General features: G+C 42.3%; 2 protein-coding genes across 8 annotated transcripts; both read left to right on the top strand.

Moving 5' to 3' along the window:
* The first annotated feature begins 451 nt into the window (after positions 1-451).
* dync1i1 (dynein, cytoplasmic 1, intermediate chain 1) lies at positions 452-10,251 on the top strand. Of its 6 annotated transcripts, none has more exons than XM_031575657.2 (18): positions 452-722; positions 1,738-1,877; positions 2,022-2,136; positions 4,149-4,290; positions 4,692-4,697; positions 4,963-5,022; positions 5,141-5,256; positions 5,455-5,544; positions 5,943-6,105; positions 6,212-6,311; positions 6,396-6,521; positions 7,084-7,230; positions 7,578-7,691; positions 7,836-7,969; positions 8,284-8,428; positions 8,544-8,684; positions 9,315-9,440; positions 9,666-10,251. In XM_031575657.2, exons 2-18 carry the CDS (start codon positions 1,770-1,772, stop codon positions 9,777-9,779), a joined length of 1,947 nt encoding a protein of 648 aa, XP_031431517.1. In that variant the 5' UTR covers positions 452-722; positions 1,738-1,769; the 3' UTR covers positions 9,780-10,251. The 6 variants fall into 6 exon arrangements, with proteins under 6 accessions (XP_031431517.1, XP_031431518.1, XP_031431522.1 ...); XM_031575662.2 differs by having other exon boundaries at positions 453-722; positions 4,233-4,290; XM_031575659.2 differs by having other exon boundaries at positions 453-722; positions 4,200-4,290.
* A 1,753-nt stretch (positions 10,252-12,004) lies between these two features.
* On the top strand, positions 12,005-21,195 carry LOC105891907 (zinc finger protein ZFAT). 2 transcript variants are annotated; one of them, XM_031575655.2, is made up of 16 exons: positions 12,005-13,066; positions 13,566-13,730; positions 13,878-14,141; positions 14,265-14,474; positions 14,801-14,954; positions 15,293-16,698; positions 17,146-17,378; positions 17,690-17,774; positions 18,293-18,442; positions 18,613-18,786; positions 18,942-19,030; positions 19,270-19,408; positions 19,509-19,633; positions 20,013-20,133; positions 20,220-20,368; positions 20,585-21,195. In XM_031575655.2, exons 1-16 carry the CDS (start codon positions 13,048-13,050, stop codon positions 20,795-20,797), a joined length of 3,696 nt encoding a protein of 1,231 aa, XP_031431515.1. In that variant the 5' UTR covers positions 12,005-13,047; the 3' UTR covers positions 20,798-21,195. The 2 variants fall into 2 exon arrangements, with proteins under 2 accessions (XP_031431515.1, XP_031431514.1); XM_031575654.2 differs by having other exon boundaries at positions 12,580-13,730.
* The last annotated feature ends 137 nt before the right edge of the window (positions 21,196-21,332 follow it).

Here is a 21,332-nt window from a genome sequence, read left to right as displayed (position 1 = left end):
GTGGCTGTAGCCTAAGGGGTTACTCACAGATAAGCGACAATTAAAATATTCATTCTGTTGTACATAATATACAGAACAGCGCAGGCAATATTGCCATTTAGATGTCATTTAGGACAAAATGGTAAACTTTGTTGTCAAAAGCACGTACAGGGACTCCTGCATCGAAGATACGCCATCTAGTGGTCCTTGACTAAGTCATAAAGACTCATAAAATTGCAAACAGCTATTTAATTTAGCCTTAAAAATGCCTGCCACAATGTATGCACAAGTGTGCTACTCTGAGACATTCAGTCAAATCAGTAACTAATATAGCTAAGTTGAAGAAATATCATTTTAGTATCATTATTAATGCTGTTGTAGTTGATCTGCCGTCTTCAGAAAGAAAGAAAAACAACATAGAAACACATCTGTGGGCACATGCAGCCAAAGAGTAGCACACTTCATGAAATAATTTGTCTGAGCATCTCATCAGCACCAGGTCGCGGCCGGCGCGCCTTCTCTACGCGGAGGGACTTGGAAACTGCTGTGACGTCTGGCATCGAACACTTCCGCCCAGAGGATGCTAGACAGAAAAGATAACCAGACTGGGGAATATAATCTTTTTGTGTTTTGGATGTCCTGATATTTTGTTAATTTTAGGAGCAGAACGCCAGTTTGCATCGCAGACTGTTGCGAACAGCATAACCCAACCACTGCGAGAGGAACAATAGAAAATACGCACGGTACGAATAATGCCATTACAACGGATGCTTACTATGTTAGGCTACATGAAAATGCATATCTGTGATAGTGTGCATGTATTGTAGTCGTCAAATATGAGTATGTACGTTGGAAATGCGGCATGTAAAGGATTTAGCTGTCAAATAGGTCGGTCAAAAGGCCAACATATAATCCCTATATAATTGCCTCGGTTTCACAATATCCGAACATAAGAACGCATGTATTAAGAAATATCTCGAGTCATTGCTGTTTTCTTCATGCAAGAAAATGGGTTATTAGTAATTGCACATGAAACTAACACATATTTGAATTTGATAATTAGTTTTGCGTAGCCTGTTAAAGGAAGCATCTTTAGGCTTCGTCTTTGTTCATAGCCCACTGATTACCTGCTCTATTTTCACTGGGTTGAATAGCCGTCACAACGTCATTGTCTCAATTACACCCGTCATACTCATTGCTCATTGCATACGTCTGTGTTGTTTGTTTATCAATCAACAATCTCCCTGCATTGTATTTTTCAATAAAGCTTAGTTACGCAGTACATTTTCGTCATTTGTTTAATTCAAGTTTTGTTGTCTGCAAACAATTACCATTGTGTATGTATGTCATGTTTTGCCTCATAGGATTAGGTTTCTTGGATTTCACTACTCCTTCATGTTAAAGGCGTCATGTTAAAACACGTCATTTTTGCTGTTCACCATTGGATTAAGCTGATATGCTCCCATTTGCATTCTCATAGCCCAGTTCAAACCATATATTTTTTTTTTAATCAGTTATGATTTGTATTCTCTATCTGAATCATAAATCCTGTTTCCAGTGTGTTGGATAACATCATATAAATCTTTATTGTCTATGTTTATATTCTTTTATGATAATAGGTCAGTATGTGTCTTTGACCCAAATTCAGTCAAGCGTGTCAAAGGATTCACTATGATGTTTTAATATGATGGACTGTGTTTGTCCATGAGAAATCCCAAAGACCCTTATCACAGAAGTTGTATACTTCTTTGAATACAGAGATCTCTCGCCCTCTCTTGCCGTGGTCGAAGATGTCTGAAAAAAGTGACCTGAAAGCTGAGCTTGAGCGCAAAAAACAGCGCCTCGCTCAGATCCGTGAGGAGAAGAAAAGGAAGGAGGAGGAGAGGAAAAAGAAAGAGGTAAGGCACACCCCGACCCCAACATCTCTTTACTCTCCATGTCCAAGAGATCACAGCATTGCCTTTGGAAAATTCCAGTGAAATTCTGAGTGAATACAATTTGTGTTCTGTTTTTTCTAAACATGTCCATGGTGCCTGTTCCAGTCGGAATCTCAGCAGAAGACGGAGAGCGTGTCTGAGGATTCGGATTTAGACCGGAAGCGAAGAGAGACAGAGGCCCTTCTACAGAGTATTGGGATCTCACCGGAGCCCCCATTAGGTATAACAAAAAAAACGCCAGTGTTCTCTCACCCCAAAATGTTACCATAACAGCGCTTCCACTTACTCGCTAACAATCCCATTTGCACTCCAGAAGGCAAGCGCACCTCTTTCCATCCTTGAGATGTCAAAGGCGTATATTCTCAAGGTATGGTGTAAAAGAGCAGTCAGTTACTTTTGATTATTGCACTTCAGCTCTGTCCAGACTAATGACTGTGGGCAAATGCTTATACAATTATTGGCCGAATCCCATCGCTTGTATGTGTGATATGATTTTGATTGTGGATGTATTACCTAGAATGATATTACACTATATGGGTTTTTAGAAACAGTAGCCACACGCAAGGCTACAGCTCCAGGGATGGACAGCATTATCAGAATTAGAGCAAAACTTATATCCATGAGGTGTGGTGTCAGGCCAGTAACAATAATTTAACACGCCATTCCACAATGTTGGAGATTCTGGAGCATGGCAGGAGCACTTCTCACAGGAAAAAAACAATATCCTTTTTCAGAATGTAAAAGTGTGGCACCATAAGATTTATTTTGGGGAACTATAGCACGCTACAGAGCCCAGCAAAGCCTCAGAGATAAGGGAAAAAGAGCAGTGAAAATGGGCTTTTGATTTAAGTATGTTAGGCAGTAGGACTTAGTGATACAAATGAGAAAGCCCACACTTAGAATAAATAAATATCAGCTCTTGCTCCTGCTCAAGAAACCAGTTGGTCAAGTGTTACATGAGTACATGGTGACGTGCCAGAGAATATGCAGGGAAAGTCACTCAAGCCACTCAAGAATAGAGAAATATAACTGTCCCATTGTGTTTTGAACACAGTTTACTTCCACGTCACATAAATAACGGAAAGGAAACCAGTTTAATTGAATGAACACACTGAATTAGACACAAGAACAATGTAACTAGCCAAGGTGTGGAACGTAATTGTCTAAGGAGTATTCCTGAGTCTATCTGTTTTAAGATCTTTATTTTGAGCATGAATTTCATTTTATTGCTTCAATAAAAAAAGTGGTTCTCAATATCATAATATAAATTATACAATATATTTTGTTTGCCTGTTGGATGGAGCTGAAACGAGCACTATTACATTAGTTACATTACATTTGTATTCAGCCACTATATTAAATCGGCATCCTCAGTTAAACACTGCAGTACATCCTGTACGAAACTAGATTAAAACAATATTTGTGCAATTTCCATCATATTATCACTGCCAAACTAGAGCCTTGTCATCAGCATTGTTCACATTTATGCTTTCTGAAAATCCTCTGATGATTCATCTGCTGCTTCAGAATTGAGCTGCAATCCATACCTGTAATAATTCATAATCATCATCATCCGTTACCATTGATTGATATTCGTTATCATACAGTAAATGTTGTATATTGGCTTTATGAGCTGTGTAACTCATTATATTTATTGGCAATTTGTAATGTCTTATCGTTGAATGGTTATAATGGTGAGGGCTGCCTCAAAGACATGCCTGTGCTATTTTGTTAAGAGGGGTATTTATTATTTTGAGGGGTATTTATTATTAAGAGGGGTATTTAGAGCTTTGGCTGGGTGCCATTGAAATGTGCATAGTATCTGCAATGAAGCGGCACTTATACTTGATTGAACTCAAAGCCAAATTTTGGATGAAATGACCAGACTAATGCCCCCCTCCCCCCAACATCACCCCCCATTAAAGCTAGCAACAGCACACATCTACATGGATTTGGAAACTCATACCGATATTTGGATTTTACATTAAGTATAAGGACATTTTATAAACAACTCTGAAAATTCGCTTGACAATTTCTTATGTTGTTTTTCTTTTTGGATCCTTTCTTTCTCTCTTTTTTTGTTTTGCTTTCAAACCACCATTTCAATCCATCCTGATGATTTGGACTTCCCCTTCTCTCTCTCTCTCTCTCTCTCTCTTTCTCTCTGCCTCTCTCTCTCTCTCTTTCTCTCTCTCTTTGGTTTGGCTGTGTCTGCCACTGCTGTCCCCCCAGTGCAGCCACTGCAGCTTTTAACATGGGATACCTGTTATTTTCATTATTTAGTCCCAACCCCTATGTCTCCCTCTTCGAAATCAGTGAGCACGCCCAGCGAGGCCGGCAGCCAGGAGTCCGTAAACGGAGGGACAACCGGAAGGTATGAAATATAAAATGTTGTATGACCTTTGACCTTAGCACTGTAGTCATGAGCATGAGTGGATGTAGCTTGCCCTTTTTTTGTTCGATTCATTTCATTATTGGAGGTGGTGGGCAGGGACATTTTCCATTGAGGTGAAATGTTTTGCTGGAAATTAGGAGCACGTGATTAATAGCAATGCAGTGATCGGCTTTTTTCATTCGATTTACTTATAACTTCATTTTTGTAAAGATACAGTGCTCAAATCAACAGCAGCAAACTTGGGTGATTCTTTTCCTAAAAAATTATCAACAGAGAGATTTTGTTCTTTACGCTAACCTTAAAGTGTATCTCTTCTTGAAGCACTGCCTTGCAAATAGCTGATGTTTTCCTTTCCTTTACATCTCTTAATGGGGAAGCAGATATAGGTAAGGACGAGTCGGTGTTAGTAAATCGTTGTGTCGTGAGCTCTAGATGTGAATTCTGGTCCCATGTATCAGTGCATCACTGTGTAGTTGCGTCACTGGCTGTTTTTTTCCACTTAAACCACCTCCCTTACCAGCTGTGGATGTAGTGTGAAAAAAAGCTGTCTGTTTTCACACCGTGCGTGAAATGGAGTTGTTTCCTCATTAGCAGGTCGTGTGGCTAATTTTTCGTTTTCCTTTCTAAATATGACACCCCCTGCTCCTTCAGGACCCTACAGTGGGATACTGACCCCTCTGTTCTTCAGCTGTTGGACGAGTCTGACGCTGGGTACGTCTAAGCATTCCAGTTGTAGTGAAATGCATCAACTCACAGATATCCGCTGTGTATTTTGTACTGGAGTCACATGGTGTTCCTTTGTTCAGTGTCTCATCTTTCTTCCTGTTAGCCGCAAGGTACAAAGACTCGGCCCCTCCAAAATCACACAGGTGGATATACTGCCCAGGGAGCTCGTGACTTACTGTAAGGAAACTCAGACACCTCTGGCATCTCATCACTCAGAAGGTACTTTAAAAGGGTTTACAGAAAACCAGATGTTAAATATCAGTATAACATGACAAAAATAACACAAATAATCTAATTTAGACTTGTATGACATCCATTAAAATGCAGTTCATATCTTTCATGGTGCTTGACTGGTATGGGAGTTCACAGAATCATAACGGTTTCCCACAAAATGGCTGTTTTTCCTCTGCTCCACAGAGGAGGAGGAGGATGAGGAGATCCCAGTGCCTAAACCTGAGACTGAGACTGACCTGCAGGATAATGAGGACAATCAGGAGCCCACAGAAGGTATGTGTGCAAAATGGCTGCTGCTCAGTGGGAGATCACAAAGCATGCTTTCTTTTCAACTATCAGAGAATGTATCAGAGGATAAATGCCTGTTTTAGCGCTGTTGTATACATCAAAATGTCATATTGACTTCATTGACCACTAAATTACATGAAATAAAAGCTTTGCTTTCCTGTTTGCCTTTATGTGTGTTTATGTTTGTCTGTGTGTGTGTGTGTGTGTGTGTGTGTGTGTGTGTGTGTGTGTGTACCTCCACATACATGTTTGCTGGTGTGTGGACATGACCGTGTGTGTGTGTGTGTGTGTGTGTGTGTGTGTGTGTGTGTGTGTGTGTGTGTGTGTGTGTGTGTGTGTGTGTGTGTGTACTTCCACATACATGTTGTCTGTGTGTTTTTAAGTTCACCCAAGAGAGCTGACAGAGGAGGAGAAGCAGCAGATCACTCACTCTGAGGACTTCGTTGTGTTCTTTGACCGGACTATTCGTGTGATGGAGCGTGCCTTAGCCCAGGACTCAGACATTTTCTTTGACTACAGCGGCCGTGACATGGAAGACAGAGATGGGTCAGAGCCTTTCTTACTCTCTTTCTGTTGACTTGCTGATATAGTCAATAATTCACAACGTGTTCCAGTTAGCAGCTTTCACTCATTTCATCATTGCTTCCCACAGGGATATGCAGGCCGGATCTAACTTGTCTTTCAATCGATTGTTCTATGATGAGCACTGGTCCAAACATCGGGTTGTGACCTGTTTGGATTGGTCCCCTCAGGTAGAAAGGGATTTATGGATTATTGGTATTATGTTGAGAATGTGCAAGCACATGCGATAACTCATGTCAATGTTTTTCCCTTAGTACTCGGAGCTGCTGATGACATCTTACAATAGCAATGAAGATGCCCCTCATGAACCGGATGGGGTTGTGTTAGTGTGGAACATGAAATTTAAGAAGATGACACCTGAATATATATTTCACTGTCAAGTAAGCCATGTTTATTTCAGTCATAAATACTACCAGTACAAAGTGGTGTCAATATTCATAGATAATAGCATCAGCAACAGTGAATAACAGTGATCTCTGTTAAATCCTGCCAGTGGTTATTTCAGAGAGTAGCAAAGTCTGGTATTAGCAGCAAAAATTGTATTATTTGAGTATTTACTCTCATTACATACTCAGCAGGGGCTGAACCAAAAATAATCGCACCACCGAGACTGACCTGAATGTGTTTTTGTGCAAACATCAAAACAAAAGGCAACAATGTTGTACTCTAAAACGACCCATGCAGGGCATCTGATTTGGGCATTTAACCCTGTTAGGCAATTAAAGATGCCTTATTCCTTTCTTTTTTGTCTCTCTCTCTATCTCCCTCACCCATCTACCACCGCCTCCTCTCTCTCCATCTCCCTCACCCATCCACCACCACCTCCTCTCTCTCCATCTCCCTCACCCATCCACCACCACCTCCTCTCTCTCCATCTCCCTCACCCATCCACCACCACCTCCTCTCTCTCCAATTCTGCCTACTTTACCCTCCTCCCCACAGTCCTCAGTGATGTCTGTAGGATTTGCTCAGTTTCACCCCAACCTAGTGGTGGGAGGAACGTACTCAGGGCAGATTGTGTTATGGGATAACCGCAGCCACAGACGAACCCCTGTGCAGAGGACCCCTCTTTCATCCGCAGCACACACTGTGAGTTTGGGCTCGTCTCTCTCCCCCCTCTCTCCTTCGGGACCTATTTATAAAGATGATGCTAGATAATGGCTAAAAAATGTGATTATGCTTATTTGGAAATGAAACAGATGATGTTATCTTGTTGGTCTCTCATGTGACTTCAGAAATCTTAGAAAGCTTTCCAAACAATACAAGTCAAGGACTTTGGGGAATTAATCGTATTCCTTTCAAGTAAATGGAAAAAAAAAAGTTATCCTGGTATAACTCAATTTTATCTGACTGCATGATGTTCACTTTGCCTATGGCCATCCATAAGAGAACCATACTGAGACATGCTGACGATGCACATATGTTCTATTCAACAGCACCCTGTGTACTGCGTGAATGTGGTTGGGACTCAAAATGCCAACAACCTGATAACGGTGTCCACAGATGGAAAGATGTGTTCCTGGAGTCTGGACATGCTCTCCCAGCCTATGGTGAGAGATGTTGCTCAAGGTGTTTTAGCTGAATTAAAAAGGGGTTTTCAAAACCAGGAGTTCAGATGTATTTTTTTGTTGTGATTGAAGATCACAGATCAAGATTGAAGGACACTGTTGTTGTTGCTGTATGTTTGTAAACAGGAGAGTATGGAGCTGGTGTATAATAAGTCCAAACCTGTGGCGGTCACTGGAATGGCATTTCCTGCTGGTGATGTGAACAATTTTGTCGTGGGCAGCGAGGAGGGGACAGTGTACACAGCGTCCCGCCATGGAAGGTGAGTGGAATCGTATTAGGAAGGTGTTTGCCCTCGCCCAGGGGGGCATGACTTGCTCCGTCAGGTGTTGTGCCACAGGGATATGACTACAATTAGCTGGTGGTAAGTGTCTAGATGGGAAGTCTAACACGTATAACTACTCTGTGAGACGACATTTGGTTAAAAGCTATGATACTGATCAGAGACATAGCCACAAGCAATTTCCTCACCATCTTTACAAACGTGAAGGTGAGAACTCTTCTATCTTTTGTGGTATAGTACGTGTGTGTTTATTTGTTTTTTGAAAAACATCTTGCATTCTATCTCCCTTTCAGTAAGGCTGGCATTGGTGAGATGTTTGAGGGACACCAAGGCCCAGTCACTGGCATCAGTTGCCACAATGCTCTTGGCCCTATTGACTTCTCCCATCTTTTCATCACCTCCTCATTTGACTGGACCGTGAAACTGTGGTCTACTAAGGTACGATCCCTTACACATTCCACGCACCACGATGCTGCCAGTTTGGCTAACGCTAATTTAAGACCCAGTATGTGTGCGCAGATGATTTCGAATCTAACACAACTTGTCCTTACAGCACAACAAGCCTCTTTACTCCTTTGAGGACAACGCAGACTACGTCTATGATGTGATGTGGTCACCAGTCCATCCAGCACTCTTCGCGTCTGTAGATGGAATGGGCCGTTTGGACCTGTGGAACCTGAACAATGACACAGAGGTAAGATCTTGCATAGTGATACTGCTCAGTGTTGCGTGTCAAGCAGTGATAGCATGATATAATCCTTAATCTCCCCCTCTATAGTAGGGTGCTCCGTCTGTGAAGGGGCAGGGATGGCAGGAACTGCGCAAAAAGGGGAATTCAGAAAACAACAAATGGACATTCCCTTACGTTCTTGGAACACATGCATTTACTGTGTTATGTATTACCCTGTTAGAGTTAGGACACAAACAGGAAACATTGACAGTCCAAGCAGGAAGTCAACCAAGACTTTAGTTGCTGAGAACCCGCCCACAAAGACCCATGGACTGCCAGAAGCATATTCATCACAAGATGTGACCACACATTAGGAATAAAGCAATTCCACGCTCTCAGGCTGTCGCAAATCTCAGTCATGGGAGTGTATAAATAATGCTGTGTAAAACTACAAAATGACCTGGCAGACGGCTGTTCTTGTTTAGTGTTCTTGGTTAGTGTGTTCAAAGTGTGCCACATCAAAATAGGCAGTGATTGCCTATCCTCAGTTACTGTTTCTCAGCCCGTGTGAGTGTGTTGGTATGTGTGTGCGCACGTGAGAGAGAGGGGAGGGGAAAGTGATAACGGCATTCATAAATGCCCTTTTCCTCACAGGTGCCCACAGCCAGCGTGACAGTGGAAGGTGCCTGTGCCCTGAACCGAGTGAGATGGGCATCTGGGGGCCGGGAGGTGGCAGTGGGAGACTCAGAGGGTCATGTCTGGATCTACGATGTAGGAGAGGTAATAACACAGCCATTAAATAAGACACCACCACATCAGTCACTAAATAAAAATGACGTACTAGATTCAGTGAGCATATTTGCTTTCTGGAGAAGTATATCATAGCATATTGCCTCTACCTCACTTTAAATGAGCAAAAATACTGGAAGTTGACCAAAATATGAGAATCAGCTTATAGCACCATCAACACACAATGATAGTTGTACTGTGTGCATGTGTTCTCAGCAACTGGCAGTCCCACACCCCGAGGACTGGAACCGCTTTGCCCGCACGCTGGTGGAAATCCGTGCCAACCAAGGAGATGGTGAGGAGGAGGGTGCCGTGGAGATGGCAGCTTAAGAACAGTTCATCCACATGCCGATTTTAAATCAAACATTGAAGATGCCAGATTTATCGGCTGACTCAGAAGCACACTCAAGCTTGGCTGTGATCACACCTCATTTTTTCAGCTCATGCAGTGGATCTATTTATACCATAAGTGTCAATGGCAATAATTCCTCTTTCTAGCAGCTCTGTTTAATTCTTAGAAGTGTGTACCGGTGAAACATTCAGATGTAACGCTTGCAGTGATAATACAATTGGAGTGAGCCATGTTTGTTTGCCAAAATCAGAATGTTTGTTCTGTTCGCAAATATCTTGTAGGGCATGTGCCTTTTATGATTGTGCTCTAAGTCATCATTTATGTGTTGAATGCAACAGGCAGAACACAAATGCTGACAAATAAAGGTGTGGGCTTACTAATGTCTGTTGTTTAAAAAATATTGTATTTATCTTGTTTACCAAATAAAATACCAGGCCTATTTGTCTTTCAGTTGCTATGTGCTCATTTTGGTTGAGACACGGATAAAAGACTGATTCAAAAACATAACAACAGATATTTTTAAAGGGTAGGCCTATTTTTCCCCATGTATACTACCCAGAAATAATGTAGGCTAATTATTTTCAGTGCTCACATCACTTTCTTGACTGAAAATGTTGGCTATATTTTACTTTTATTTGATCATTTCTGACCCCAGTCCTTGCATTTGAAAATGTGGCAGCTGATTCAATGTTTCTTTATGTTTACCCTTAAAATTAAATATGCCTCCCCATACATTGATGTGATAAGTAGGCTACGTCTTTCGCTGATGGGTCCACACAGACGCAAGCGACTGCACGTAGCAGGCGGGGCTCTGTTACCATGACAATTACGTCAATATTAGTGTCGGGTAACTAAAGGTCAAACTAAAGACAAGAGAGACGGAAGGAAACTGACACAGAATGGCGGAGGAACCAGACATTTGGCAGTAAAACCCGTAGGAAATAACAGTAGTTAGTCTTGACTTTATTGCTCTTTCTCTTGACTTGAAGTGGTTTGATTGAACTGTCAAGGATGAAGCAATGCAATGAGGTACTGGTGTTGGAAAGGACACTGTGGATATAGTTTAGCCGAACATCGTAGGTTATGTGCTGTTATGCTAGCAAATAGGCTAAAATAAACTAGCCAGATGGACTTTGAGTTAGTACTGTCTTTTGAAAGATCAGATATCTCAGCGGCACTGTTTTGCAGCAGTGCAAGCTGAGTTGGTAATAATTGGTGTGTGCATGTTGACATTTGAAATTGCTTTAGAAAACGAGGTCGATGGTCTTGCGACCTTGCTTGCTCGCAGCCAAGTTAGAGTAACGTAGCTAACGTTAATGCCAACATTGCATTGCCTTGTTAGACCGAGAAGAGGCAAGTTTCTTTGACCCGTAGCATTGAGATACTCTTACCGATAAATCCAAGTAGAGTTCACTGGTAACTCAGATCTACGTTGATGAGTTATATGTCTTGAAAGTCTTTTACCTATATGTTAGCCACGGTCACGAGAGATTAAACACGAATCTTGTGAACCAGTTGTTGCGAATAGTGCGAGTTTACCTTATGCAGTTTCTCAACTAAAATTATTTGAGGATATTAGTGAATTCAACACAGGCTGAAAATCAAGGACGAGGACGTAATTAATCTACCTATCGTAGGTCATGCTAGAACACATCGTTATAATGACTTTTAAGATGAAGATGAATCGCGTATGTATGCGTGTGTGACGATTTAATGTAAAGCAGTAAGTTATTTGACTAAAACAGGATTGATGCAGCAGTTGACAGACCTTGTTGGTTGCCCTAATGGACTAATACAGAAGTGCTAATGGGTATAATACTATCTGGAGAGTGTTCTTATCATAAACAGCTCAGAGATGAAGCTTGATACAGACGCTGGGTATTAGGTCATTGCATATGGCTGATGATAAGAAATAGGAGAAAGGGTACAGATCATGTTTATTTGGGGGTGTTAAAAATATAATCTGTGACCGATAAGTTAGTAAGATTTATGGTAATATATACAGGACGTATGTGAAAGTGGCAGTCAACTAGGGTGTAGTCATTACTGAACGCGATTCAGCATTATTGGCTCAATGATGACAGCACCCAAGACGAGATGTAATGCACCCAGATAACCTTGTGCTTGGTGTCCTTCTGAAACCTGGTCGTCTGTTGCTGTAAACATCCCCGACTGGAAGCTGTGCCAAAACATCTGAGCTTTCAGTTGGATGTTTGCTGCCACAGGCCTCTTTGTACGTCTTTGTCCCGAGAATGTAAATGTGCGTGCGTTTTGTGTTTGTGCATGTTTTCTCGTTTCATGAAGAGAATGTGGAGATGTATTACCAGACACCAGCATGCTTTCACATTTTTTCTTTCTCTTTTCGTTTTTTTTACCACTCACACCTTTACTTGTGGTTTACTGATCTGTATGCGTGTGCTTTTCTGTTTGTATGCACCCTTCCAAGTGTAGTTACTGTAAACATCCTACACTCAGCTGTCATCACACAGGGCTGGGAGGAGGGTGTTTACTTTGACTGGTTGGAGAGTCCCATCCGAAAGAGTCTGTGTCAGTCATAATGTTACCGAAGTGCCAAAGAGCATCACCTAAAGTTATGTGCATCTTTTGTTGCGGTTCTCTCCATCTGAAGGCAATAGCCTTGTTCGTTTAAATAAATACATTAATAAAGATTTGTATTTGAAACTCCCTCCTGTCTATCAGAAATCTTTATGAAATGTAAACGTACACAATGACATTTGAAACTAACGGTATGTCTGTGTAAAAACAGCTCCCTAGCACATCAGGTTGGTTATTTCCATTTGGTTGTTGAAAGGCGTGAGACGGACTCCAGGCTAACGTGTCCGACAAATCACTAGAGCAATACTGTGAGTTGGTTTAATATATTCTCTTAAGACGCAGATATGTGTTTCTCGTGCAATTTTCCAAGTTTCGGATCATTCATGGTAACACTATAAGCCATGAAGCTACAAGTCGATTGCTCGCCACGGACAGTTTCACCTTGCGAATGTGTAGTAGTTATACCTCCGAACGGAAGATGGCGCACCTCAAACTCCCAACACATTTGCATCCACCACGGCGGCAATGAAGGAGAGTTCATCCGCCATGTATAACATCGCAGATTCGACAGAAAACATGGGCAAAATAATTAAAATCAACCAAATGTATTAATTTAAACACTTGAAACCAAAACAAAATTGTGATTAATTAATGTTAAACTCTTGGATGTTTTGATTATATCGGGAAATAATGGACGCCTCTAATCCAGGTAGGAAGAATATGACTATGTTTACACTGTAGCAAACAGGCTAGCTGACTGGTTACTGTTTATGCCGAAAGGTAAAAGTAGCTGTAGCAAGTAGTCATTGCAGTAGTTGAAGGAGCGTAATTAAATGTGCACATTGTCAATTTGGACCAATAGCTGAAATATTTGACCTTACACACCAACCTAATGCTGAAGTAGTCCTTGAATGAAAGCATGTATTGGGAAGCTACAGTCAGAAGTTGAAATATGTTTCACGAAACTGGTCTTTAGTTTCCCAGTACGGGCGACTGATTCTCGAAAATATTTTGTACACTCGATATGATGTTTCGCTACAATAAAGTAAAGGGTACTTGTTTCAATAAGCTCTTAATGAAGATAAGTAATAATAGCTGTGCCTCATGTTTCATTCATTATTTGGTTGTCACAGGCATATTTAGACTGTATGTGTCCTTACCTGATGAGGAGGCATTATTTAAAATTATACTGATCCTTTTCCCCCCAGGTGTCACATCAATATTCATGTGCAAAATCTGCAATGTGTTTTCGTCAAGTAAAACTGACCTCCTCTCCCATGTATCTGAAATCCATAACTCTGAGGAAATTAATCCAGATGATATTATAATCCCCCTCAAGCCTTTATCCACACAATCCTCAGAGATATCTACAGGTGAGTGAAGTTAATGTCAGATTTTATATCAGCCTTGATCACTGTAATGTATAATGGGTCTACATATAACAAAATCACACCTTAGATCAAGGACTTTATGATTAATCAGAAATGGGGGGGGGGGGGGAAATCTGATGTGTTTCTCAGATGGCCCCATCAAGAGGAAAAGAGGAAGGCCTAAGGGTTCCACCAGAAGGGTCTGTTCAGATAATGGGGTGTTGGATTCCGCCAGTGTCAAAACCACACAGAAGGAAAAGCAGAAAAAGATACCTGAGGTTTCAGTGGACTTGACGGAAGACAACTCTGAGAGCACGTCACTGGAATGCAAGAGGTGCAATCGCAAGTTCAGCAACAAGCGCCAAATCACAAAGCATATTTGTTTTGTTGCACTGAAAGAAGACAACGACAATGGTATTTGTCTCTCAGTTTTCATTTGCACATGTGTGAAAAAGACCAGCATTTCAGTATGTGTGTACGTGAGCCCCAAAATTTGCAGTGCTTCTATATCTCACATGCTTGTTTCTCTGGCCATAGATGCTGCCAATTCAGATGTGGTTGCTGATTCAGAGGCTTCTATAGAGGACAGGGTGGATGAAGGAAGTGAGAAAGAGGACAAGTTGCGGACTCCAAAGCGGGCACGAACTCACAACTCAGAAAAAGTCTCTGCAAAAGAGTCAGAGTCTGCAGCTGGACCAGTAAACCCGATCATCAGTGTGGTCCTGGCAGCTCATGAAGCCATCCCTGGTATGGATGTTGGGTGCCTTTTTTCTGGATAAGCATAAGTGTTGTCGGAGCATACTCTAAAACGGTCATGAGTAAATGTACTCAATTACATTTAGTTCTCATAGTGAACGTGGATTTTAATTTCTATATACTGCCCATGAGTAAAAGCAAATATGTCCTTGTAACATGCTCTTGCCACATAAGGTGCAATAAAAGACCTGTATGGTCTTTTGATGTTGTGACAACCTGTTGTCGGGTGCTCTGACTGGCATACTAATGCACCTGGCTGCTTACCATTGTGTTTTATAGGCTGGGTGGGGTGACTGTTCTCTTCCTTCAATACGCAGGTGCTACCAAGATTGTGCCTATTGAGGCTTCTCCTGCAGACATCATTCCATCTGCAGACACAGACCCCGGCTCTCAAGACACAAGCCAGAAGAGGGGCTACCAAGAGTATGCCATACAGCAAGCTGCCTATGAAGTACCACTGAAGTCAAACAGGTAAAATGCTGAAAAGACAAGTGTGGCTATTTAAAGTGGCATTATGCAGTAATTGTTGCACTTGCTTGATGTTTGACTGTGTTAGGACAGTTGTTGACTAACTAGTTTGTCATAATATCAAAGTCAGCACATTTCAAGAGATTTCGTTAGTTTTAGCCGCTAGGATATCATTAGCGATTAGCAATTGTTCCGTTATGCTACTTTAAATGGCTCCCAACTGACAAGATACCTGCAATGCCCCTTATACTGAATATGGACACTATTGTTGATGATTTCCATCAATAGATGTGATGGTTTATTTATTTTCTTTTTATTATTTTCCAATTTCACCTCTCCAGAGTGGGCCAAACTCAGCTCAAGATCTTCACCTGCGAGTACTGCAACAAGGTCTTCAAATTCAGACACTCTCTGCAGGCCCACCTTCGAATTCACACCAACGAGAAGCCATTCAAGTGCTCGCAGTGTGACTACGCCAGTGCCATCAAAGCCAATCTGAGTGTCCACATGCGCAAGCACACCGGTGAGAAGTTCAGCTGTGAGCACTGCTCCTTCAGCTGCCTGAGTAAGGGTCACCTGAAGGTGCACGTTGAGAGGGTGCACCAGAAGATTAAACGGCATTGCCGTTTCTGCAAAAAGAAGTACTCCGACATCAAAAACCTCCTGAAACACATACGTGAGACTCACGACATGACGGACAGGAAAGTGAAGGAAATCTACGACGAGAATCGCCTTCAGACAAGAGAGGGCAAGAGGCAGCTTCTCTACGACTGTCAGGTTTGCGAGCGCAAGTTCAAGAACGAGCTCGACCGGGACCGCCACATGATGATCCACGGCACCAAGAGACCCTTTGGCTGTGAACTTTGCGACCACGGCTCCACCAAGCTCCCGGCTCTGCAGGCCCACATCCGCAAGCACCCCTTCATCTACGTCTGCGCCATCTGTCTGCAGAAGTTCGTCAGCTCACTGCGCCTCAAGGCGCACCTTCTGGAGGCTCACGCTGACGTGGATGAGTCTGCGGGATTCACCGACTCCATCCAAAACAGCTTCTGTCTCCTGAAGCCGGGCGATGACATTCAACGTGAGATGCTTAAGCAGGATGAGCTGCAGATTACCGAGGAACTGTCCCTTCTCAATGCCCACGATGAGGCTCTCATTCCAGAGTTGGGCAACATAGAGGAACAGGTGGAACAGGCTCAGAGCTCCGAAGGGTTAACTACGGAGGATGACCTTTTGGTGCAGCAGACACAGGACGCTCTCATTTCCCCAGATGGAAGTGTAGTAGACTCGGATGGAACTGTAATAAACTCTTGTGTCGTCCAGGAAACCAAGGTGGTCACAGACCAGGAAGTAATCAGCGAGGAAACACAAGAGCAGTTACAGCTGCAGGAAAACCAACCTCCGCTGCGATGCAGTGACACGAACGTCTCGACTGATGCCGAAGAGGTTCTGCCCGTGCCTTTGGAAAACAGTGCGGAGGATGCAAATAACGATGGGACCTTCAGCAGCCCATCTCTGATGTCAGGGGAGACGAACACTCCCTCAGAGGCGTCACAGTCTCAGGCTGAGATGTCTGAAGTCCAAGTGGACACTGTCCCTAATCAAGAGGAGGATGTGAAGTGGGTACCTAATGAGGAAATTACATCTTTCAGGCAAATCATAGACCAAATGCAGAAGAAACAACTGACCATGGAATTGTTTGAGAGAATCAGGAAAGTGTATGGCGATCTGGAGTGTGAATACTGTGGTATGTAACTGTGCACTTGATTTACTACTCCTTTAAAGTAGAATGTGCATTTAGATATGAAGCTTGTGTTTCAGAGTTCAAGGCCGGTAATCACTGTCAAGACATAAACACCACCATTTTTTACAAATCACCATATATTTACACGAGTTCCTCTTTAGGAAAGTGATATACTACAGGCCATAAGTGTTGTGCCTCATTACACATTAACATTGTTAATATTGGTGTGTGGATGGCTGTGACACAAGATGTTGAAATCTTCTTCTTGAATCTATCTACGCATATTCAGGAAACATATAATAGAATGACTTTCTTTGAATAACATTGTCTGCAACAGGGACTCTAGGAACAAGTATATCTAACAGATGCCTGGAATGTTTTTTTTTCTCTGCAAGATCTGTTAGCGTAACAGACATACAGTATGTAAAAACCTTTCTTCTTTCTTAACAGGTAAGCTGTATTGGTACCAGGTCCACTATAACACGCATGTGCGGACACATACACGGGAGCATCTGCATTACTGTACCCAGTGCAGCTATTCCTCCATCACCAAAAACTGCCTGAAGCGCCATGTCATTCAGAAACACAGCAATATCCTACTGAAGTGTCCAGAGGAGGGGTGTCAATATTGCACTCCTGACAAGTACAAGCTACAGGCCCATCAAAAAACCCATTCGGACAAGGTGAGCCAAGGATTTGAGATGAGATTGCATTTCTTCCTAATTACAAAAGACTGTAGAACAATTAAAGTGCATTAAACTGGAAAATGCAATGCAAAACAAGTACAGAGGAACATACACACTGGGGAAACTGTTCATTTCAAGCTTGTCTTCACACTAATATACAACCATGTTCAATGTGACGAAACCACTGAAAAGCTATAACATAGGATCATTGTATCATATTGTATGATTTCGTACTAGTTAGTCACACGTTACCACTCCTCACCAATTCATGAAGTCTTGAGTACTGTGCTTTGTTTTTTTTCCCTCAGGACAAAAGAGTTTTAGCATGCCCAGTTTGTGAAGAGACAGTGGCAGAGGACAAAATAAAGTCTCACCTCAAAACCCGCCATCCAGGTTAGAAAAAAAAGCAAGATAAACTCAGCAACTATTTTTTGGGGCTTCAGAACCAGCACCACATATGTCTTCAGACAACATCCCAAGTTTTTTTTATAAAATAAATTATTTTATGTGACTGAATTATTGCGCTTGCACTAAAGGGGTCCAGGCTCTGGGCTCTGTAAAGCGCCTTGAGACAATTGTATTGTTATGGCGCTATATACATTGAATTGAATTGAATTGGCATGGGGCGACAGTGGTACAGTGGTAGAGAAGTCGTTTAGTAATCAGAAGGTTGCTAGTTCGATTCCCTGTCGAAGCGTCCTTGAGCAAGACACTGAACCCCTAATTGCTCCTGATGTGCAGTGTGCCATCAGTGTAAATGTAAAATGTAAAATGTGTATACATTGTAAGTCGCACATATGTAAGTCGCTTTGGATAAAAGCGTCTGCTAAATGACTAAATGTAAATGTGAATTGAATTGAATTGAATTGAATTGAATTGAATTGAATTGAATTGGTGTCCTGTGTTTGCAGATGCACCTTTGGACTCAATATTTGAATCTTTGGGTATCAGTGGTGAGACTAAAGGCAAGATTGGCAAGAAGGCTTCCAAGTGCCCTTACTGTGACCGTTTCTTCAAGAGGAATGGAGCTGACCTGCAACAGCACATATGGGCTCATGAAGGTGAGAGGAGAGAGAGTTACTGAGAATGTGATTTCCTCTGTAAAGTTAAAAGACTCACCAGTAGCCTTGATGATCCTTTAAAATGCTTTGCTTTGTTGACATTATCGACAGAAATCTGAGTGTGGAGAAATGTGGTGACTATTTTTAAATTGTGTCTGTACTTCACGCAGGTGTGAAACCCTTCAAATGCTCAATCTGTGACTACGCCTCGCGTAGCAAGAGCAACCTCAAGGCACACATGAACCGGCACAACTCAGAAAAGACCCACCTGTGCGACCTGTGTGGGAAGAAGTTCAAATCCAAGTGCAGTCTGAAGAGTCACAAGCTCATGCACACGGCTGATGGTGAGAGCCTTTAGCAACCCGTTAGACAGCTGTAACAATTGCACAGAGGCTTTTGGTATGTTCCTCTAGACAGTGGCAAGTGTAAATGTACGTCATCGGGTGATTAGATTAAATTATTATGTTTTTATGTGGTCTGTTGTGTTATTTTCATGAAGGAAAACAGTTCAAATGCACAGAATGTGACTACATGGCGGTGCAGAAACCGCAGCTGCTACGTCATATGGAGCAACATGCATCTTTCAAGGTAATGATACCTGTTTCTCTAATGTATTCGTGAGCCTATTTAAAACACCTTCATTTATGGGCCTCTGATTTGTCATAGTTCATAGCAAATACAATTTAACTAATTTACATTCTCATTATTAGACAAATCATGTTGATCAATCCTTAAAACGATGTAATCATTCATAGCAGCCCTTAAGTGTTTAGTCATACCTAGAAGAATTGTAAGTGATGAATTGTCGTTTTTTTATTTTGATTTAGCCATTCCGGTGTGCGCATTGCCATTACTCCTGCAACATATCTGGCTCCTTGAAGCGACATTACCACAAGAAGCACCCCAACGAGCAGTACTGTAATGCAGGGTCTGGAACTACTACTTCTGACTCAGTAATAGAACAAGGTATGAGACTATGCCCTGCCATGCGTGTTAACAACTGGTAGGCTTCCCTGTTTTTAAGTCCTCTATCGACTCACTGAGAAATGTCTGCTTCCTTTCCCAGGAGGCTTTAAGTGTCCCGTGTGCAACTATGTTTATGGAACTAAATGGGAGATGAACAGGCACCTGAAGAACAAACATGGCCTCAAGGTGGTGGAGAGTGACAGCCATGCGCTGGGTCAGTGGGAGGTGAGAGATTAACGTTGTTAAGCGTGTCTACATTTTTGTTGTGAAACAAGTCGACAAGTGGGCCGTCACATTAAAACCAGAGGTTAAAACTCAAAAGTACACCATCATAGAGTTGGACTTTGGTACACTGTTTCGCTTATTCCACCTCATCTCATTTCCTCTATCTAAATTGGCCTTAGCATTTAAAAGGTACCCATTTCATTCATATTTTCACTTAAATTATTTGAATTTGTGATGTAACCTCCAGGATTGTGCTCAGTTTTGTTACAGTCAACTGAACACAGGCAAGTCACATGCTTAAACCTTGAATACGTGTGTGTGTGTGTGTGTGTGTGTGTGTGTGTGTGTGTGTGTGTGTGTGTGTGTGTGTGTGCCATAGGTGGTGGAGTCATTGGAGGAGCAATCCACTCAGTTCCTTCACATCACAGAGACTGAAGACTCACAGGGGACTGAGGAAGCTGTGACCGCCTTGCAAGACCTGCATTTTACCACACAGAATGGTGAGCAACATTCCTAATCATAACCAAACAGCCCACACTCTTTCTCAAACAGGATAATGTCACCATCAACAACTTCTCTCACATAGGAGTTGTGTCTGCTACCACCGCTGAAGGACTAGACCCTGCAGCAGTGAACATTCTGCAGCAGATCATTGAACTTGGGTCTGAGAACACTGATGGCACCGTGGCGTCTGTCGTTGCCATGGCACCGGGAACAGTCACCGTAGTGGAACAGGTAAGCATTCTACCACAACAGGTCATAATAGCCATGTGCGCACAAAGTAACATAATTCAGTTCTCACTATTTCTCCCCTGACATGGTTCCCTTGTTGAAAAGCTGCTATGCTCTGTTGTCTGTGCTAGAGCAGTGTGTGTCTTGTGTTTGGGTATGTTGCATCTTCAGAGTTTCCCCAGTGTGCCAACTCTGTGGCTTCTCTTGTGACCTGAACAGGTGGGTGAGGAGGAGCAGCAAGCTGACCACGCCATGATAATCCAGGATGCGCTGCAGCAAGCTTCGGTGGGGATGGGGGAAGAGCACCATCTTGTGGTGTCTTCTGATGACATGGAAGGCATTAAGACGGTGACGGTGTACACTCAGGGAGAGGACGCGTCACAGTTCATCGTTTATGTACAGACTGACGAACAGATGACGGAGGCTCTATGACAGAACCTCGTTGGTTTGTGTGTGTTAGGGATATGTTGTCATGCTATTATTACTTCCAGCCAAGTTTCCTGTGTATCTATTCTCAGCCTTGCGATTTTCAGTCAGTTCCTTTTGAGCCTCATCATATGACCTTGATAAATTCAAATCAAATGTATATAAGTGTAAAATTGATAGCTTTCATACCTTTTATTGCAGGATCTTCAGTTCAATCGTTATAGATGTTTTAGGGTATTTTCTACTGCACCAGCCAAAAATCTTACAAGGAAACAGACATTATATGAAGCAACTAAAGAGCTCTGCAAATGCTTAAGCAGCGTATTTTTAACAATACATTGATTGTACATTGGCCTTTGTTTATGACACAACGCCTTTTTGTAAATAAACTCTATGCACCCTAATTTCAATGATGGGCAACACATAAAGTCCGTCGTGCATCCGTCGTGGTTGCTGTTGACGATGCTCGCTGCTCTATGACCAAAGTTCAGACCAAAGAAAGCCGTGAGGTACAGGCGTTCAAAAACCTTGCAACTGCGAT

Source organism: Clupea harengus, chromosome 11 (assembly GCF_900700415.2).
Source record: "Clupea harengus chromosome 11, Ch_v2.0.2, whole genome shotgun sequence".
In the NCBI taxonomy this organism is placed as follows: Eukaryota; Metazoa; Chordata; class Actinopteri; order Clupeiformes; family Clupeidae; genus Clupea; species Clupea harengus.
This window is presented reverse-complemented; position numbering and strand designations above follow the sequence as displayed.

Bases quoted from the DNA above. Each gene is read 5' to 3' on its own strand.
- LOC105891907 (XM_031575654.2), top strand. From the start codon at position 13,382: ATGATGTTTCGCTACAATAAAGTAAAGGGTACTTGTTTCAATAAGCTC. The intron at 16,699-17,145 runs GTATGTAACTGT...CTTTCTTAACAG, and splicing joins TCTGGAGTGTGAATACTGTG to GTAAGCTGTATTGGTACCAG. The intron at 19,634-20,012 runs GTGAGAGATTAA...TGTGTGCCATAG, and splicing joins ATGCGCTGGGTCAGTGGGAG to GTGGTGGAGTCATTGGAGGA.
- dync1i1 (XM_031575657.2), top strand. From the start codon at position 1,770: ATGTCTGAAAAAAGTGACCTGAAAGCTGAGCTTGAGCGCAAAAAACAG. The intron at 2,137-4,148 runs GTATAACAAAAA...CTGTCCCCCCAG, and splicing joins CTCACCGGAGCCCCCATTAG to TGCAGCCACTGCAGCTTTTA. The intron at 5,257-5,454 runs GTACTTTAAAAG...TCTGCTCCACAG, and splicing joins GGCATCTCATCACTCAGAAG to AGGAGGAGGAGGATGAGGAG.